Source organism: Urocitellus parryii, chromosome 1 (assembly GCF_045843805.1).
Source record: "Urocitellus parryii isolate mUroPar1 chromosome 1, mUroPar1.hap1, whole genome shotgun sequence".
Taxonomy (NCBI): domain Eukaryota; kingdom Metazoa; phylum Chordata; class Mammalia; order Rodentia; family Sciuridae; genus Urocitellus; species Urocitellus parryii.
The window spans coordinates 73,422,147-73,442,846 of record NC_135531.1 but is presented as its reverse complement, the minus strand read 5'-3'; the positions used below and the strand labels follow the sequence as shown (position 1 = coordinate 73,442,846).

The 20,700-nt window shown below is 36.2% G+C and overlaps 1 protein-coding gene across 1 annotated transcript in view; it reads right to left on the bottom strand.

Annotated features, from left to right (window-relative positions):
* Nucleotides 1-20,700, bottom strand: part of Adgrv1 (adhesion G protein-coupled receptor V1) — a 509,007-nt gene that overhangs the window by 49,833 nt on the left and 438,474 nt on the right. Inside the window, exon 87 of the mRNA XM_077795043.1 lies at nt 8,998-9,119. Coding sequence (XP_077651169.1) covers nt 8,998-9,119 — 122 coding nt within the window. The remainder of the gene's footprint in view (nt 1-8,997; nt 9,120-20,700) is intronic.

Sequence of the window (20,700 nt, the reverse complement as noted above, 5' to 3'; positions counted from 1 at the left end):
ATCATAAACTAACACTAAGGCAAGAAATCTGAAAGACCAGGTTAAAAACCAGTTTTATATGACACTGTTTGCTTTGTTCTCCCAAAATGATTTTGAAGAGGAGGTATGTGTCTTGCTCAGTCTTATATGCTTGCCATTTCAAGTACCAGAGTGTGCTAGATCTTCTTGCAGGTGAAGTAAAGGTGACAGAACCTAGCGATGGCATGTTACAGGGTTATGATACAAAAAGTGAGGTCACAGAGGGAGGACTGTGACATGGAAAACAAAAACAACACAAGGAAATAAACTAAAAGACATTTGGCATTAGGACAGGAGACGTGGGGAACTTGTTTGGAAGAACGGAGTGAGGCATCAGAAGGTAAAGTCTGTTCAAGCCTGCATTACTGAAACTCCATCAGTGAAAGCTGTTTACTGGAAGATCAGATCCTGACACTGATCTTTGGAGAAGCCAGCTCAAACAAAAGTGAATATCCTGCAGTCTGTCTGAAGAGTTTTGCCAGGCCAATCTATAGGCTAATGAGGAGGCAATCTGAGACATGTTATTCACTGTCAAAGGGAGTCAGAGTTTATTGCAAACAAAGACAATGACTTTTCACCAGCCCCAGTGCTACTGAACACTGGACAGTATGGTATGAGCTGATCAAGAAAATTTAAATATACCCCCTCATCTCAGCTTCTGTATATTTATTTGTAAAGTTATGGAAATGTTCAGGGGTGTTTTGAAGAGCACATGAAGCAATCATTAGGCTTTCTGAATCTCACTCTACAAAATAAATGTAGTGATTTTTTTCCACTGAACTTGACATAGCTCTGGGACAAATCAATGACAGAGTTCCAACCTCCCCTGGTTTCTACATGTTTATTCCAGGGTTTTCTGGGGAGACTGCATTTCCACTCTTCATGAATAGTTCATGCACTGGTCTCCAATGGAAACAAAGTGACATTTCGTATTACTGCTGGCTGTTGGAAAGCAATTGCAAAGGGAGTGCCTTGAAACAATTAGTCCTCTGTAACTGATTATTTAACAATGTGTGTTTCCCAAGAGCTGTTTATCCTCAAAAAGCAGCAGCCAAGACTAAATATGTACTGTATCTAAGCAGACACCTGCATGAAGCTCCTCTGGACACTACATGGAAATTCTCACTGAGAAAAATTAAAGATGGATTATTAGTTTTCTTCTCCATTCCATTTGAGATGAAATCTGTACTTTTTCATGAGAAAAGAAATATATCCCATTTCTTAAATCTCAAGGGCTATTTTCATTAGGGAAAAGCTCTTAATAAAAGATGGCTTTAATTTAAAAAATGAACGTCAACATACACCACAATATATAGATGAAAAGCAAGGAAAGAGGGGAAGAAAGAAGGAATAAAGGGAAAAGAGGAGGAAAGAAAGGAGAAAGGGATGTGGTGTGGTGGAGAGAAAGAGTAAACATAATTTTTCTACATAAGACAAATATTTTAAGAACTCAAGACACTCTAGTGGCCACCAAAGAATGATTTTTTAAAAAATGGATAAAAACATTCCCACCTTTGAGTCACTTATTTCCCAGCTACCTAGCAGTTTAAGACATGGGGCTAAGAATGAAAATGATTTTAACCAACTGATCTTTATGTCTGAATATGGGCTCTATATTTTTAGCTACAAAGTCCATGTTGCAACTCCCTTCTCTGAAATAGGGAATGATTCAAAAACTGCCAGGGAACATCTCGACGCCAGATGCTTGTATAATGAACATGTATAAGTCAGTTACAGAGAGACCGTCAAACAGGACCCTAGAGATGCTGAGAAGTCTCATAACTGACACACAGAGAAGTGTCGCATATCGATAGTACATAAAATTCTGCTCCCTTGCCAGCTTATGCATTCCAGGAAGAATACATTTCAATATTCAGAAGGCTTCTTCTGTGTGTATGAACCTTCTTAGAAAATGTATTTTCCAGTATGTCCAAGTAGCTCATGCCTGTTACTCCGGGCTATCCTCATTACCTACATGTGATTCTCTACATGTGACAAAACTGTCAGTCAGTGAGAAACCCCTAGAAGAAAATCTGAAATAAATGTTGTATGTTGGTCTGAATTTGAGTGGTCCAGGTTAAACACTGAATGATACTTGAGGACATAATTATAGCTAAGAATGATATGCAAGATATTAATGACTGTGGCATGTGCATTGCCTGATTGGAATGATCTCAGGTTTAGTGTGGAGAAGCATCCTGGAGGATCCCAGGCTGGCCATGTGATAGCCTTTCAGTTTGTTGGAGGTCTGGGGATGATTCTAACTTAAATGACTGGAAGTGTGGAACACATCTGGGTGATGGGTATGGATAATAGCTGTTTCAGTGTTTTATAATTGAGATGGCTCTACCTGGGTCTGCTACCTGAGTATCAGCCTGGTGATTATTTCTATTCATTGTTTACAAATTTGGATATGTATTGGCTTTATCAATTTAAACAACTTGGGAGACAAAAAGGGGACCTAAATAAGTAATAAAAAGGTCTATGTAAATGAAGGGTAAATTTTAAAAAGGTTTGGGGAACTAAGTTGGTTATATATAAATCACATAAACAGTTACAACTAGTCAAGGTTTTTCCTTAATGTCAAATATTAATGTACTGATATAAACCAAAGTTTGATCTATATGTTAAAATGATAAGGATTTCTTAAAATATCAATTTACTTTTTACATTGTGTCTGTTAAGTTTTATTCTCTAGAGCAACTAGTCTTAAAGAAATTAATGTTTTTACAACTCTGGTTAACCAGCAACTGTTATTTAGGAGTATTATACTATATTACAGAGTCTACATTTTTCATTAAAGGCTAGACATGGTTAATATAAAAACATCAATGTAACTGTGGTACTATTACTCTTCTTTACATATTAAATGTGTTCTTATCTTTCAGATATACAAGTCTTGAGAGTAAAAAATTTAAAGGAACATTTTATCAAGCTGGTGTTCTCCAAACTAAAGTTGTCTGTAATGGTAATTTTAGACTTATAAAGATGGAAAATTTTATTGGAGATTTATTTATTTCATTTGGTGTTTTGTAACCAAACCTTATGTTTCTTTTACATTGGGATATAAAAATTTAAAGATATTTTTAAAAGATAATGAAAACCTGATATATTTAAAGGTTAATAATGTAAAACATAAAAATATTTTGCCACTTTTCCATGCAAAAGTTATTAGCCTTTCTTTAATTCATGTTTAGATGTAAAGTCACATTATGTTAGCTAACATGCATACAAACTCAGGAAATAATATATGTAAACCTTATAAAACAATATCTAAAAGAGAGATAAAGATCAGCTTCAGAAACAGAACACTTAAGATTTGTGAAGAGCCCCACCTTATCTGAGATAAGGCTCTGCCTCCCATTTTACTAAATGTTAAAATGGCTCCAAATTAGGCCAGATTTCAGTTCATTTAAAGTTGTATTCAAAAGATTGATTTTGTTGTAAAGATTATTGTGATCTCAAACAGGGGATATAATGTATAATTCAGCCAAGGTTCAAGATTATACACAAACTAAATATATTTTTACTTTTGTGTATTTGATTTTAAATTTTTCTTGTAGACTTTACTGCTGTTAATGCATAACAACCTAAGTTAATTTGAGATATTAAGTCATTATCTATAGACAGGTAATAATTAAAAGGGATGAAAATAACTGTAAAGTTATATATCAACGTTAAAACCCAGTACTCTTACTTTAACTGGTAAGACTGGCTTGCTAGATGTTTAAGACTAAGACTTAAGGATTAAGATTAAAATAAAGGAACCAAGAAAATCAGTATTTGGGTCTTGCCCTCTGAGTCAGTTTGAGTCCAGAGAAAAGGGGAAGAAGAGCTTTCCAACTCTGGGCCACACAACCTCTGGATTAATGAGAGGGAGATTAAAGAGACACTGGAAAATGAAAAGCCAATCAGTGCACATGCTGCAAAAAAGGAGGGTCATTGAAAAGGGAAGACACCCTTAATGCTTTCAAGGGAAGCCACACGGTCAGCGAGATCTCAACCCATCCTAGCGCAGATGGTACCATTGGAACTGAAAGGCTGCTCACAACTTCCCCAAGAGGGTCCCTTAAGGGAACTCAGCTGACTCTTATCAGTAGATAGGAGCAAGTTCAGTTTGACCAGCTTGATCTTAAAAATCTAACAAAAACAGTTAAAACCAAAACACAATAATTCCTGGGCATTTAAAAAAAGAAACAATAATTATTTTAATGTAACTTAAGATGTACATTTGTGTTAGCCCCAAGAATAAGTAAAACTGGAGACTATAAAAGAAAATTCTAGGGCAGGAATGCCTGATAACTATTAAGAAAAACTGCCAGAGTCAGAAATTTTTAGTCCATCTAAGGCCTACAGATCTTCTTAGCCCCCTACACAGGAGGCTTAATCAATGTTTGCTTAGTATAATTATCTAGCCCTAAGGAACAAAGTTAAAGGGATCTCTATTGAACACAGAGGTCATGCCAATAAAAAGATATTTTACAAAAATCAGATTATATTAAGTAATCAAATATTGTGTTTACATTCCTGATAACTCTGATAATGTTAAAGATTTACGTTCCCCAAAAAGGGCCTTATGAGGCTTTGTTAGACCTTTGTCGTGGGGACAAATTCTCAGCTTTTTCACTTCTAGTAAACAATTATTGATTTCTATCATCTTCATGGTATTCATTGTCAAGCTCCAGATACTACAACTGCTATTTCGTATTAATCTTGGTTCAGTATTCATGTCTTTTTGTTTCTCTCATAGAAGCACCCACACCCAGGTGAATTTACAACCTGTTCTCCCTGAACAAGATTTTTACCATGGACCCCTCGAAAAAGGGACTTCAAACTGTTCGCCCCACTGCATGTTGCCCGCTCTGAGCTTTAAGCAGCAAAAGGGGTCATCACCCTTTTCCTTACAGCAGTAAGAGGTTCCTAACATTAGAGGGGAAAATTACAGTCAGTATAAATAAATAATTGGGTTAAATCCCAAAATGGTGGCCAGTCTGGGTCCAAAAAAAAAAAATGTTAGTCATGTTTTTTCTCTTGCTTGGACTATGTTATAAGGCCCAAGCTGCTAAAACAACCTATTTCACCAGTCAAGTTAATGTATATGCTTGGCCATTACAATCCCTTATCTAATTTAAAAGATAAATCAAAGGTTTTATTGTTTCCAGAAAAGGGGGGAATGTTATGGGCCAGCCTATATGGGCAATGACCAAAGAGACTCCATTTTTCCCTGAGACTCCACGTAATGTAGAAAATGGTTCTTCGGGAAAGCCCCCTATCAACAGTTGGTTAGCATAGCATGTTTGGCAACACAAAATGGCAATTCTTGTACAATGTAAAAGTGCTCTCTCTTTGGTTCCCATTTTTCCCAGACAATGTACCCTGTCAGAGATTGATTGTGTAGATGTTAGGAACCATTCTTTAACTTGTACACAACTAGGGATGTTTTGGTCCACTCCCTTTTCTGTTTATGATTTTAGATCTCATGACGTTTCTTCACTGTTCTGAAATACAGAAACAGCCACTTACGTTTTAATATGGTTTTGAACTAATAAAAGGTGTACTCAAACCCCAGGAGGGAGTCGAAGGGTGTAGATTTGCAGCCTACCCCTTGGCCCACCAGCTGGTGTTATCTGGACCGTCAACTGGTGAACAAAGGTTCTGTCTCCTGCTTTAAGATGGACTCGATGATTTATTGCAATCTTACCGTAACAGTATAAAAATAAGAGTGAATTCACTTAGAAATGACAAACTAACTTTTTAGAAAATAAAGGTTCCTGGATTAATGGACCAGGGAATTAAAAAAAAATAACTCCATATGAATTTCTGGCAGACAAGAGAGAGACACTGATTGTATGATATATCATAAGTACAGCCAAACTGATGACACAGTGATGAAGTTCCCTGGGAGTTCAACTATAGTAGTCCTTGGCCTTGTCAACACTTGAATCAGTGAACAGCAAACTTGAGAGAGTGTGTATGGTGAACGTCTATATTCTTGGCCTGATCCCTCCTGTTGGTAAGAGAAGCCTTCCCCATTCTGTGCGGCTTTTGTAATTAGACTCTTCACTTTTGAAATCTGCTCATGTCCCAGGCCTGGTCAGAGTATTAGATACCATGTGACTGGTTCCTGGATAGAATGTGGCACAAGGTGGGGAGAGGCAGTCCCTCATAGGATTTTCCTGCTGAGGAATAAGTTTTTTCCCTGCTGGGGTTGGAAAGCCAGCAGGTGATGGGTCTGGTGGTGGCCCATCCATAGGTGAGAGGGAGAGTCCTGAAGCTTTTGTAATGTGGGCTAGCTACAGAGTAAGTATGAAACAGTTAACTTAAGTTTCAGAGTTCCTATTTTGAAATGAAATAAAGTACAAGGAAGCTCAGGATTTGTTTACCTCATTTAAGAACAACATGGGGAAGAAGCAAAAATACAATTATCATGATCATGCTGACATGATATTTAGTAAGTACTAAAATTAGGAAACGCTTCCCATGGAATCAACATAAAGGATGTTTCCACCTTAATTCTCTGTATTCTTCTGACTTTGAAACCCAATAGTTTATTTATATATTCTTGATTATTTTTTAAAAAAATAAACTATATAAAAAACAAGAAACCAAAACCCAGCTTGTCCTCATTATTTATATATTCTTGATTATTTTTAAAAAAAAATAATGAGGACAAGCTGGGTGAGGTGGTGCACACCTGCAATCCCAGTAATTTGGGAGGCTGAGACAGGAGGATTGCAAGTTCAAGGTCAGCCTCTATAACTTAATTAGACTCTATCTCAAAATAAAATATAAAAAGGGTTAGATCCATAGCTCAATAGTCAAGCATCCCTGGGTTCAATCTTCAGGGCTGCAAAATAAGTAAATAAAAAAAAAAAACCAATAACATCTTGCATAAAAATTAAGTTCTCTGGGAACTTCTTTTTTTTTTTTATAACCAGTTCAAGGAAGATTATTAAGCAATAAACTAATAGTAGATATATTGGAGTATTTGCATTATCATGTTTGCAAACTACTTCATGTATATTTTCTTAAATCCTCAAACGTATTAGAAGTATGATGACTTAACCTTGATCTTTCAGAAAATGATTAATAAATTCCTAAAAACATTGTACATGATCAAGATATTCTTATTTATAATGCATCAAATAGTAAATATAAAAAACAATATTATAAATATATGTATTTTTATCCATCACTCTCAGAAGACATATGATATCATAATATTCTGGATCCAAAGTGAGGCAATAATCTCTGAGCAAAATCAAGTAGGCAAGCACAAGAACCATAATGTAATTTTGTGGTCACCGGTTGTTATAGTTTGAACATGAGGTGTCTTCTAAAAGCTCCTGTTAATGCAGGAATATTCAGAGGTAAAATTATTAAATTATGAAAGCTGTAATCTAATCAGTCCATCCTAGTTTGAATGGATGTTACCTAAATGTAGGCAGGTGGCTGGAGGATATGGGTCACTAGGGGTCTGCCCTGGAAGGGATCATCTTGCATGCAGCTCCCCCGCCCACCCTCAGCACCTTTCTCTCTCTGCTTTCTAGCCACCTTGAGCAGGACAGTAGTCCTACACCATGCCCTCCTGCCAGGATGTTCTGCCTCACCTCAGGCCCAGAGCTGTGGAATTGACTGACCATGGATTGAACCCCTGAAACCATGAGCCAAAATAAACTTGTCTTCCTCTAAGTTGTTCTTGTCAGGTATTTTGGTCACAGTGATGAATAGCCAACTAATACACTGGTACTGATAAAGGCTAGTAAAAAACACAAGGGCCAGTACAAAACAACAAGAAACCAAAACAAAACAAAATAAAACAAACCATTAAATCTTCATGGAACATACTTGGAAGGTCTCACTACTCTACAGTGATATTCCACAGAAACTCCTAAACGGAAGACCTGAAGCAATTTATAAATTAAATGAACCCCAATCAACTCTGGAGAGATGATGTTTTCCAAGGGTTTCTTATTAGGCATTAATTTTAGGACTGATTCACTGAGCACCTATCTGTACCAGGAGTGTGCCACTGTGTCGCAATAGTGATCTAAATAGACATTAATGTCACCTAGTTTGAATTAATCTCATTAAACATGTGTTTGAAATATTTTTAGTTTGTACTTAACTTGCAATAAGTTCCTTAAAGAAAGAGATCATAATTAAAAAAAAATACTTCCCAGTGAATTACAGTACAGTGCTAACAGTCCTTCTTTATTTTCAAGCCTCTATGAAAGCTCCATAAGTTTTCTGTGTAAGTGCTGTGATAGGTTACACATGCTACCATCATAACCTTAAGGTTTGCATTTATTTAATTACTAATGACAGGTTCAATTACAAATTACAGGTGTCTAATCTCTGTTGAATTCCACTGGTTTCTAAAAGATATGTTTCTTGACCATTTTCCAACATAATTCATTAGCTTTCTGCTCAGAAATTACTCTATATCTTTTGTTATTTTCATCTCAAGCTTTCCACACATTCCTCTACACAAATGACCTTGCTTCCTGCCTTAAGAAAAAAGGCAGTGCATTTGATGTAAATCCCAAGTCTCAGCTCCAAAGCAGTTTTTCTTGTCCACCAGCTATTCTTCTTTCCTAGGCTCAGAGAGGGGCCTTCTAACCCTTCTGTTCTTCCTGCCTCATCTGTGATCTTGCCATGGCCAGTGTCCTACAGTTGTCCCTTCCTCCTTTGTTGTTTCTTTTTACAAGGAAAGAAAACAAAACCAAAATTCTCCTTTGAACCAATCAACCAACCTCCTTTCTTTTCCTCTCTGCATTCTCCATTTAACTCCTCTTTTCTCAAACTGTGGCTCCTAAGCTAGATGAGTCAGCATCACTTGGGAACTCTGCATGAGTTATAAACTAAATAGAAGTGCACAAATTCATCTATACATGAATTATTATATCTTTGACATTGAGACTCCATGTCTTATATTCATTGAATGTATCTTATCAATAAACAGACCATAAGGCTTACCTGCAGACTATTGAAAATGACAAAGAGAACCAACATCCAGAACTGTCTGTAGGCCATGTGCAGTCCTCCCCAGAGCCATGCCATAGAAATCAGGGCAAAGAGATATAAAATCAGTGGAATTTCTAGAAATGATTAAAAAAAAAAAAGAAATTTTTAGCTTCAGAAGATTGCATAGTTATACATATACACAAAAATATTTTGGCGTCTTTCTTGTGCTAGATACTCTATACCTAAGTACCCATTTTACCTGAACAATCTCGGAAATCCTATTCTCATGCCAAAGAAGGCAAAGCACATCCCTGAGTCCACATTATTCATGCTTTTCCAATGGGTCTGCTTTTAGGCCTGATGACTGGGAAGGAACAGAACTGTCCTTCTCCTAGACTACCACCTGCTGGACTGTTCAGGAAATACCACATGGATTACAGAGTCCCAGTGAATCTGTTCTACCAGAATGGAAGGAAGCAGGGTGCTCCCCAAATTAGCATAATCCAACCAGGCATTTAAAATCAGAAATCTTATACGTTTTTTGTGTGATGGAAAACATGTTCAACTCTTTTTTTTCTTTCTTTTTTTTTACTGTGAAGACATGAAAATATATTGTGAAGGTTAAGAGCAAAGATGAAATGACGAATTTACTGTCAACCCTGAGTTCATTCTACCCATCATGTTCTCAAACAATGTGTTTCAATGGTTTTCTGAACAGGTTTTTTTTTCATATCTAAGGAACTTTATTACCATTTCTATTTGTCTATTTTGAATTTTATTTGATATTTAGATAACAAGTTTTATAAGATTTAGAAGGTGAAGAGATGTTAGAAGCCATAATAAACATATGTTCAAGCTGATGAAAGATCTCAAAATGAACTGCACTACTGAGAACCCTCCTGACAGACCTCACGTCCTTGTTTACCCATCATCATCAATTAACATAAAAGTTCTATTTAAAATTTTTGATCCATTTTGAAGTTGCCAACCTGATCCTCCTTTACTCTCTGAGTACTCTGATGTATATTTTCTACAAAGATATTTTTGTAGGTAGACACAATATCATCAAATAGGGAAATTAACTTTGAAATATCACTACTATCCTCATGTCTCAGTTATTCTAATAACTTCCTTTATACAGAAAGATCCAGCCTTGTATAACTGACACATCTCTGTAGTCTTCTTTAATCCCAATGGTTCTGTGTCTGACTTTTCTGACATGAATCCGTTTGATAATTACCAGATAGGTTTTCTTCTAGAGTGGCATTAAATTTGAGTCTATTTGATGTTTTCCCAGGATTAGAGTTAGATTGTAAATCTTGGCAGAAATCACAAAAGTGATGCTAGGTTCTTCTTAATAGCACTCTATCTAGAGGCACAAGAATTCCATTTGTTCCTCTAAAGAAGATACTCATTTTGGCCACTTGATGAAAGTAGTGGCTTCCCGGATTCTTCACTATGAAGTGAGCCTTTTCAAAGGGCAAGATCTTTGTAATTAATTAGAATCTTATGTGGCATTACTTGAAAACTATGTATCTTTTTCTTTATCAAATATTTGATTTGTTCTTTATTTTTATAATATGGACTTCCAGATTTCTATTTTATTTAGTGAGTTATTATCTATTTTTATTCTCACTTATTTTGATGCCCCAATTGTCCATACTTCAAGAAGGTTTCTATACCTTTGTTACGGCCCTCATTTTTCTGTTAGCATCTACTTGTTATTCGCCCAATATATTTCAGACCTTTACTTTCTAGTATTGTTTTCTCTTGGGAGAGAATGATATTTAGAAACTGTGGTCTGGGGCTAGGTGTGGTCATTGTTTTTGCTGCTTCTATGCTCTCTCAGTAACCAGAGCTAGAAATTAGATGTTTGTCCCCCACACCCACACACATACTTACATCTACAGCTGTTCTCCCTTATTCTTGGAGGATAAATTCTCAGACCCTAGAGGATGCCTGAAACTATGAATAGTATTGAACCTCATATATACTGTTTTTTCCTAAATATATATGCCCATTATGAAGCTGAGAATTTTTCTTTTTCTTTAGGACTTCTCTTTGACATATTTGAATTGCCAGTATCACTCTTGTACTTTTGAGATTTTATTAATGGTTACTTGAACAAAGCAATACTTGCTCCAGTTGATACCAAAATGACTACTAAGTGACTAATGGGCAGGTAGTGTACAGTGTGGCTATGCTGGACAAACAGATGATTAATGTCCTAGCTAGATGGAACTGGATGGCATAAGACTTAATCATGCTACATAGAATGGTGTACAATTTAAAACATGAATTGCTTATTTCTGGAATTTTTATTTAATATTTTTATGATCAAGTTTGATCGTGGGTATCTCCAAATAATGAAAATCATTAGTTCACACCAATACTTCCAGTTCCAACTCAGCACCATGGGGTTAATTCTAGTTTCCTCCCTTTCCAAATTTTGTAACTACCCTTTCTATTACTGATGGCCATGAAAGTGGGGGGGGGGGGAGGGCACGTTGTTAGATTCCACTTGGCAAATGTGTTTCTCATTATTTTTAACGTATTTAAATACATTATTCTTAATGTAGTTACCTAGTTGATGTACTCGAATCCCTCTGCTTTCATTCCTACCTTTACAACCCATGGCCTTTCCGCCTTTTGCTGTTTCATGCTGGGCCACACCACCCTCACATGGATACCCTCCTAGTGGTGACTGCAGATGGACACCCATGTTTGGACTCCTTCCTGCAGATGCATGCCTTGCCCTGACCAGCAAATGGATTTAGGATGGAACTGTTTGGAAAGGAAAAGCAAAAGATCAAGAAGGGAAAGGAAAGAAAGAACAGCAGGAGTGGAAGAAAAAGAAGGAATCTGAGCTTCTAATTGAGAAGAGAGGAGGTTTTTAGCAAGGAATGGTGCTAATATCTAGCTCAGCTATATCCTTAATCAAATAAATATACAAATTGTCTGAGTTGTTTTTATAATTCACAGAGAAAATTGAATAATTTAAGAAAAATTTTATGTAGATGACTATTTCCTTTGTCATTAATGCCTGTACCAGAACAGGAGAGAATATGTTAATATTTAAATTTTATCAAAATTCATTTTTAATGAAATCATGTACTTTGATAAAGGGCCAGAGGGCTTCTTTTTGTTTGTTTATTTGTTTTGTTTTAAATTTCTGATGAAATTAGGAAACAGCCTATGCTACACTCACAAAAATCCTCAGATTAGGAAGCAGCTTGGGCAATTTCACTCTTTGCTTTCACTGTGTAAGTACAAAGTTCTATTTAGGCTCTGTGCAGAGTACAAAAGGATATGCTCAATTTATATGGACTACTAGGACCCAGATTCCCAAAATTTGGCCTGCAGGTTCTTTTCAGTGACTAGAGCACAGCAAGTGCTATGTGCTGACAGGACCTGGTGGAGAAGCCAATAGAATAGACTAGGGCTGACTAGAAACACCCACAGCCTGTATTTTTCTGGAACTCTGCAGAAAAGTGGATTGCTTGGCTCTCCAGATCAGAAACTCTGAAAGGAACCAAGCCCAGTACAATATCTCAGTGTACTGAACCACAGCCCCAATGCTGGCTTTCTAGCTCTGCAACAGAAATTAAGACATGATTTCAAATGGGGGAACCATACCCAGAGCCATAGCTGGGTTTTGTGGACTTGAGACTCATAAAACCTGGGGATTTCTTTTAAGTGTAAAACCATAATTAGGTACAGAATCTCAGAAGGCATCTATGCAGGTGAGAGGTCCAGAAACTTAAGCTTCATCAGCTTTGTCATTAATCTACAACTGAAGAGCCATCTTTTACCCTCTTTAGGGCCTCAGTAAGAAGAGAAGAGGTGATGGGAGTGGGTGATGGCCGTGAAAGTGTGGGGGGAAGGCATGTTATTAAATAACTACTATAGATTCCATTTGGCAAATTTAAAATTCATGCTCTATTTAGTGGAAATAACGTTAGTTAATTATTTCCCAAGTTGTCTCACATTTGATGAGCTACTCAAATTCTCTGCTGCCTGCAAATCAATGTTTAGTGAAGAAGGTATTTATAATTAGGAATGTTAGAAACAACTTATATTTAGGGTTTGACTAGTTAACATAAAACAGAACCACGTCAATGTTCTCATTAAAAAGAAGCTCCTCAAACATAGGATTGGGCCCAAGGGATAAAGGTATCTATATAAAAGACTATGTTATTCGGAATAAACAAAACAACCAACAACCTGATTCAAAAATGGAAAAAAAAAAAGAGCTCAAACATTTCTCTCCAGTACTTTGATAAAAGAGGCCTCAGTGCTTCCTTGCCCGTTCCACCATGTGAGGATGCACCAAGAAATCACCTTCTATTGAGGTGGAGGGAGATCAAAAGGACAGTCAGTGTAGGTAATAATGACTGGGTCAGGAAAATGGGGGTTGATTCAAGAGGAAATAAATTGCTAACACTTCCAGGGCTCTTCTCTGTCCTGCAACATGTTAACCTTCCTCCAGGGAATTGTTTCTCCCAATAAGGAGTTGTTAATGAAGTACCTCCCAGGCAGCTCCTCTCTTTCCTTTCTGGGAAGATATGGAGAGGCACCCTGGAAAGTTCCTTTACCACCTTTTGACCATGTAGACAAGATCAGGGGAGGAGGGGGCATGAGAAGAAAGGATAAAAAGGGTAGGACATCCCCACTCCCTTGGGCACCAACTTGGAGGGTCCTCTGCAGAGGAGTCTGTATAGTAGTACTATCTCTATCTCTCTATCCATTAAATAACTTTTTTTTTTGCTCTTGCCTCAGCATTTCTTGGGTGTTCAATCGTTAACATGGGGGAACGGGACACTCAGACATGATTCTCAACATTGGTCTCACTACAAATCAAAAAGCAGATCCCTTAGCAAACACCAAACTTTTGGCGCCTTGATCTTGGACTTCTCAGCCTCCAGAATCAGGATAAATACATTTTTGTTGTAAGTTAGCCAGTCTGTGGTATTTTATTATAGTATTCCAATCAGACTAAGACACTTGGGAATAAAAAGGAATAAAATTCTGATATATGCTATAAGATGGATTATCTTGAAAAGCATTTTGTTAAATAAGCCATACACAAAAGGACAAACCATTTCACTCACATTAAGTTCCTAGAATAAGCAAATTTATAGAGATGAACATGGAAAGTAGAGTAGAGGTTATCAGGAGATGGGAGGAAGGGAGAACAGCAAGTCATTATTAAATGGATAGCGAGTTTATGTTTAGGATGATGAGAAAGTTCTGGAAAATTTGATAGCAAAGGTGTCCCTACCACATTGTAAATGTACTTAATGATATTGAACTACACACTGAAAATAGTTAAATGTTGAATTTTATGTTATATACATCATTACAATTAAAAAAAAGGAAAAAAGAGTATACTAAGGAAATCAGGCTTGTGTCAAGATGACATTCTACTACAGGGGGGAAAAGTGAAATCATCAAAAGTATTTAAATACTTAAATTAGCAAGGAGTCACTAGTGTGAAAAGCAATGTACTTAGAAAACATTTTAGTGGAAAAAAATTACAGAAAGAAAAAAATAGCAAGTGGATAAGCGAGTTAGTACTACTATCACTAAGAAAGTGTTCTCAAGGAGCTGGTAGATTCCATTGAGAACACATCCCATTTCTTAATTTTTTTTTAGTGGAAAATATGATTTCAATGAATCTAATTGCCATTTTTAAGGAAAATGCAGTACAGTATTATGTTTTGTTATAATTGCAGCCTTTAAGCTATGTGCCAGTGACAACAATAAAGGCTTTATTATGGAAATCACACTGCATTTACATAAGGCTGAAATTTATTCTGTGTTTACAATCTTCTAAAGTGCTTGTTTTAATTTTACCTCAACTGACCTTCTGATTCTAACAATATGAGATGTGTTACTAAAACAAACTCATCAAAATAAAACAAGGAACCCAACTGCAAAATGGTGTGGAGTTAAGATATTTGTTAATCTATTTCTAAGAATAGGCATGCATCATATCTAAATTAGAAAAAAAAGGTAAATTGAAAAAAAAAAGTTATCCAAAGGTTCAAAACATGAATTTTATTTTTAAATTGACAGACATTTAGAGGTAAGGAAGATTCAGTGATCTGAGCCAGGTCTTGGTGAGAAAATATTGATTGTGTTCCTGAACTTTCTTAACAAGGGTCAACACTAATTCCAAAATACTTGGTCACCAACCAGTGCTCTCAGCAAATTTACCAAGAGGTATTCAGAAGATGACAAGGCAAAATGTATGAACTTCCAAATCGGCATTAGGATACTGTGGGTGGAACAAGTAACAGCAAAGCTTATGGATTAGGTTTACAAACTGTTCAAAGAAACCCCATACACCTCATTTGGGTAGTCTGCATTCCTCACTTTTGATCACTAGTCCTCTATGTGGTTTCAATTTTGGAATTTCCTTTCCACTTCATGACTTCTCCAACACATTGTCAGATACGTTGAAGTTTGATCACATTCAAACAGTCACTGAAAACTTTCTGGGCAACCTATTTAAAATGGACCTCTCAGCATCTTTTTTTCTACTCCATCTCCCTCTTTCCTGGTTCACTTTCTTCACAGTACTTATAAACATCTAATTATATAATTTATGTGATGCTTAATTTTATATGTCAACTTCACTAGGCTAAAGGATGCCAAGATATCTGATTAAATTATTTCGGGTGTGTCTATGAGGGTGTTTACAGAAGAGATTAGCTTTTAAATTTTTGAACTGAGCAAAGCTGAGGGCCCTAGCCAATGTGGGTGGGCATCCTCTGTCTAAACCGAGTAAAAAGGTTGAAATGCTTTCTTTCCTCTGCCTGACTGCTTGAGCTGGGACACGCAACTTCTCCTGCCCTCAGCACTCCTGGTTTGTAGGTCTTTAGATGTGGAATTGGAATCCACAATATTCACTCTCTGGCTCTTAGGCCTTTGAACTAGACCACATGTCTTCTGGGTCTCCAGTTTGATATGGCAGACGGTGAAGAAGACCTCTTAGTCTTCATCATGACCTGAGCTGATACTTTATAGTGTATCTCCTATTGCTTTTCTGGAAAACCTTAATACAATGTACACGTTTGCTTATTGTTTGATCCCCTACTAGAATATAAGCCCAATGAATATGGAATTAAATCTTTCTCATCAAAGTAGGGTCCAAAAATTAGTTGAATGAATAAATAAAAACTAAATTCTAATTCAATTTTTGTAGGTCTGGCTAAGAGGAATATGATAAACTAAATTTGTGGGATTAAATTTGTATGCTCAGTATTTCTTTTACTCTCTATTTAAACAGTAGCAAAGGTGTAGAGAGATTTGGGCTTTGCAGAAGGACAAAGGGGCTCCTGGGCTGCAGAGGCTTGAACACAATTTAGGCTTGTGACTTGCAGACTTGTGTAAGCATATGAATAATTCCTATGGCCAGTGATTCTTCCCTGTGATTGTCTGTTTATTAGTAGGAGGGGGAAAGAGAAGAAGGGTGAAAAGCTATGATCATTTCCCAGGATCAATTCAGTTTATCCAAAATATCTGTAGATAAGCCAATTTCAGAGACACCGAGGAGTCAAGTCTACTCAATAATGCTGACATTAAAACTCTCTGACCAGGGGCTGGGGTTGTGGCTCAGTGGTAGAGAGCTTGCCTAGTACGCGTGAGGCACTGGGTTTGATCCTCAGCACCACATAAATGTAAAATAAAGATATTGTGTTAACCTAAAACTAAAAATTAAATATTTAAAAAAAAACTCTTTGACCACAAATCACAAAAATAAATTAATTTTATAATGTGAACTATTACAATCACAAAAGAAGAATTTTATGAAGCCTAAGTTAACATCTTGTTCTAGTCTATTCTGTTCTATTCTATTGACTCTATGCTTTTCCTTTCCACTCCATTTCATTCTATTTGAAGTATGTTGTCAACGGGACTCACCAATGTGTTGTGATCCACAGTGTGTAAACCTCTGGAAGGTTACTTGAGTAGCTTGTAGGTATCTTGGATATGAAAATAGGTACAGTGAACATAAACATACTAGAGGTCTATAGCTATCACCCTCTGACATGGATTGAACCTGACCGTTACTGATAGGGGATGGATGAAAGCCTGATTTAGAATGAACTGTGCAGGTGAGCTACTGGATCTACAGGAACAGAAGACAGTCAATACCGTCCTGGAGCATATTTTATTGAGATGAAGAGAAAGCGAACAAATTCTCCATAAGTCTCAAGGTCTACTGAGAACCTGAGTAGCAGTGCCTCGTCAACTGCTAAGCTAGGGCTCTCCTGGAAGCTAAAGGACAGTTTAGTGTCAGGCCTACTTTGAGTGTGATTTATTGGGATAGGGAAAAAAATGGTGAAAGCCTAGAATTATGGTCTCGCCTAGCAAAAGCTATATATAATTTTCAATTTGCAGGCTATAATTTTGAATCTAAGGAGAATAACCAATTTAGATGAGACATACCCACATGGACCTTGCAAGAACTGTTATTAGAGTAATTCCATTTGAACCATGTACTTCAAAGTTGCCAGATAATATTCTGCTGCCGGGGGGTGTATAGGTGTGTGTGTGTGTCAATTAAGTCTGCGACTCTTAAGGAAAAGGTAAAACAGTTTTCTTCTTGTGAGAAAAAAATGTCCTGGAACTCTGGGAAGGGGAAATTATCACTTGGGTTCATAGCTGACATAGTAATTTTCTACACACTTCATAAATGTTTCATAAAGTGAAATTATGATGAAAGTTTTTAGGAGACCAGAGTTCTAAAACAAACATGAAATCAGCCGACTAACAATTGGAGACTGGCTTAACCTAGTTTTTTTAACTACACTACCAGTTACTCAGTCTTTAAAGAGCTCAAAACACTTATCTACAGGCATGCTCAGGCATCTAACAGCAATTTCCAACACACCAGCTTTTGTAATACAATGCAAATGTATAATGCATCTGCATTTTGAATCTTACTAGACAGCCTCACAATTTTTAGTAATTAGTTACTTTGCATTTGGCCATGAACAGCCAGTTAAGTTTTATAGATAGTTTGATAGGACATCATAGAATAGTTATTAAGGTTTAACAGGCTCAAGTTCAGCACTGAAGTCTCCAGTGAAAACTGACACAATGTCTCAGAAAAATTAACACTAAGGATAACTCTGTGCATGCAAGAAAATATTTTTATGGGGTGTTAAATATGTCAGTTCCCAGAACTATTTTTGAGGTAGCTTCTTAAGCTGGATAAATTCCAGCTTACCTCAAAGTTCATTTCCTTTCTTTAATTTGGTTCCTTAGCCATCAAGACAAAAAATAAATAAATATAAAATAAAATATATAAAAAATTTCATTTGATTTTTTAAAAAAATTTCCTTGGCCAATGTCACTATTCTAAAAAGTCTACACATGTCCAATCCTTTATTTCTCTGTCAATGTGATTAGTCATATATCTTCTTCCTATAGCTATCAGATTTTCAGGGTATCATCTCTCCTTAGAATAAGTATTCTATTTCTTCAAAGCTTTGGGTATATGACTTATTCTCTGTTGTTAAATAATTATATGTGTAAATGGAAAAAAAAATGAATACCAAACCACATACGGAGCTGTTCTCAGGAATATGCAACAACTGACCCCTAAGTAGCCAGATATCTGCTTAAGCTTATCATCATCCTTTTAAACAAAAGCACAGCACCCACAGGTAGAATGGGGAAATTTTTGCACATGGGAATCAACTTGTATCTTAATGCTCATTCTTACTAACAAACTTGGAACAAGTCCTTACAGAGAAAAGGAAAGAAACAATTTTGTTAAGAAAGAAAGGTGATCCCCAGATTGAATATCATGTGCATGATCTAGAGGGAGGAGGCTGTCCAAAAAAGCCTCACAACTCCTCTCTGCCTATTTTGACAATATTTGTATATTACTGACCAAGGTAATTTGAGTGAAGTGTTTGCACCCAATGATAACTATTACTTTTTTCCTCTATTTGTCCATGTCACATGTAGCTTTTCATTTTTGTGGATTTTTAATTTTAATTTTTCCTCCATTTCATGTTTTCTCCTCTTCCATCAGAAATTCAAACTGTAATGGTTGAGCTGGTTCACAGTGTCTGACATTACTAAAAAATGGAAGGTAAATGCTGTAGCTTAATTTCCCCCTAAATCCAAAACTATGTTTCTATTTATTTATTTTAAGAACAAGAGAACTGGGATCTTATTTAACTCCAGGAGCCATGGGTTAGACATTAGTAGATAAGACAAATGAATGAGTAGTCACATAATTCTTTCAGTTCCTATGTTTTGTAAGCCCCATATGAAGTTGCTTTTACTCTTTAAGCCCATTTTTAATAGGTAGACAAGAATTCTAAGTTGTCTTAGTTTGTTCTGTGTTTGTTTCTGTCCTCTCGTCTTTTTTCCTGGTAAAGTTTATCCATTTACCAGCTTGATGGAACACACTTGTAAAAAACCAATCCCTTGTAATGGCAAAGCCACTTTAGTATATCATATAACAATGAATTAGTATTTATTGCAAGAACTCTTGGCCTTAAGGGGGAGGATGGGGCCAGGGAAACCACTGCGCTTCTTCAAGACTTAACTAAATGTGCCTAAGGACAAAATATTATTCACTTTAATTACTTATTAATTTGAAACTATAGTGACTTACATTGTCTTTTCAAAATTATACAATAGAATCTGAAATAACTATGCAACATTTTTATTCTTTTCTACAAATCAATTTGATTTCTTATTTCAAATTGATGCATCCTAATTATAAGTCACATTATTTACTTTCTTGAAGGTTATTTATACTCAAGTTTATAATTTGCTTCTGTCAAATTCAATTTTAAAAGATCTCTTTTGAATATGGGTTCTCAGCCAATTAGGAAAGTAAAAGTATGCATGGAAGGTGAAACGCTATGACTGTATTCAATTTATACATTCAAACAGCCAGAATAGTTTTATAGTTATGAACATGGATTCTGGAGCCAGATTATTTGAGGGCCATTTACTAGCTGTGTGTCCTTAGTCAATTTCCCTGTTAACTGAATATAATATTAGTACTTCCCAAATAAGATGTTGTATATTTAGTGAGGACATAGTGATTGAAATGCAGAATATTTAATAAGAGTTCCATACAAATTTTAACTATTACTTGTTTTTCAAGAAATGTATTTCTTTACCATAAAAATGCATTAGGTAAAACAAAATAGATGAGAGGATGGATTAAATAGGGATCTTCTTTCCAAGGTTATATAAATATGAAGATGCATGCATATGTATACATAAACATATATACATTAACATGCAGGCAAGTGTGCACAGGTATATGCCCTATAGGAAAAGGTAGTTGTCAGGGAGTAGCTTGCAATGAGCAGTAAAATGTGAGATCACATGTTTATTTCAAGTAACTCTTAAAGTTTTCTTTAAGTTATTGCCAAGGCAGATGAATAAATAATTTGTAGCAGATACCTTGTAGAAAAACACTGATACACAAACCTTGAGGATAAACAAATACAACTAAAGAAGATAATGGGGCCTCTAGAGGGTGTCTCAGTAAGAAGGATTTCTGGGACTTTTTTTTTTTTTTTTGTACTGGGGATTGAATCCAGGGCATTACCCACTGAGCCACATCCCTAGTCCCTTTTTATATTTTATTTAGAGACAGAGTCTCGCTGAGTTGCTTATGGCCTCTCTAAATGGCTGAGGCTGGCTTTGAACTTGCGATCCTCCTCT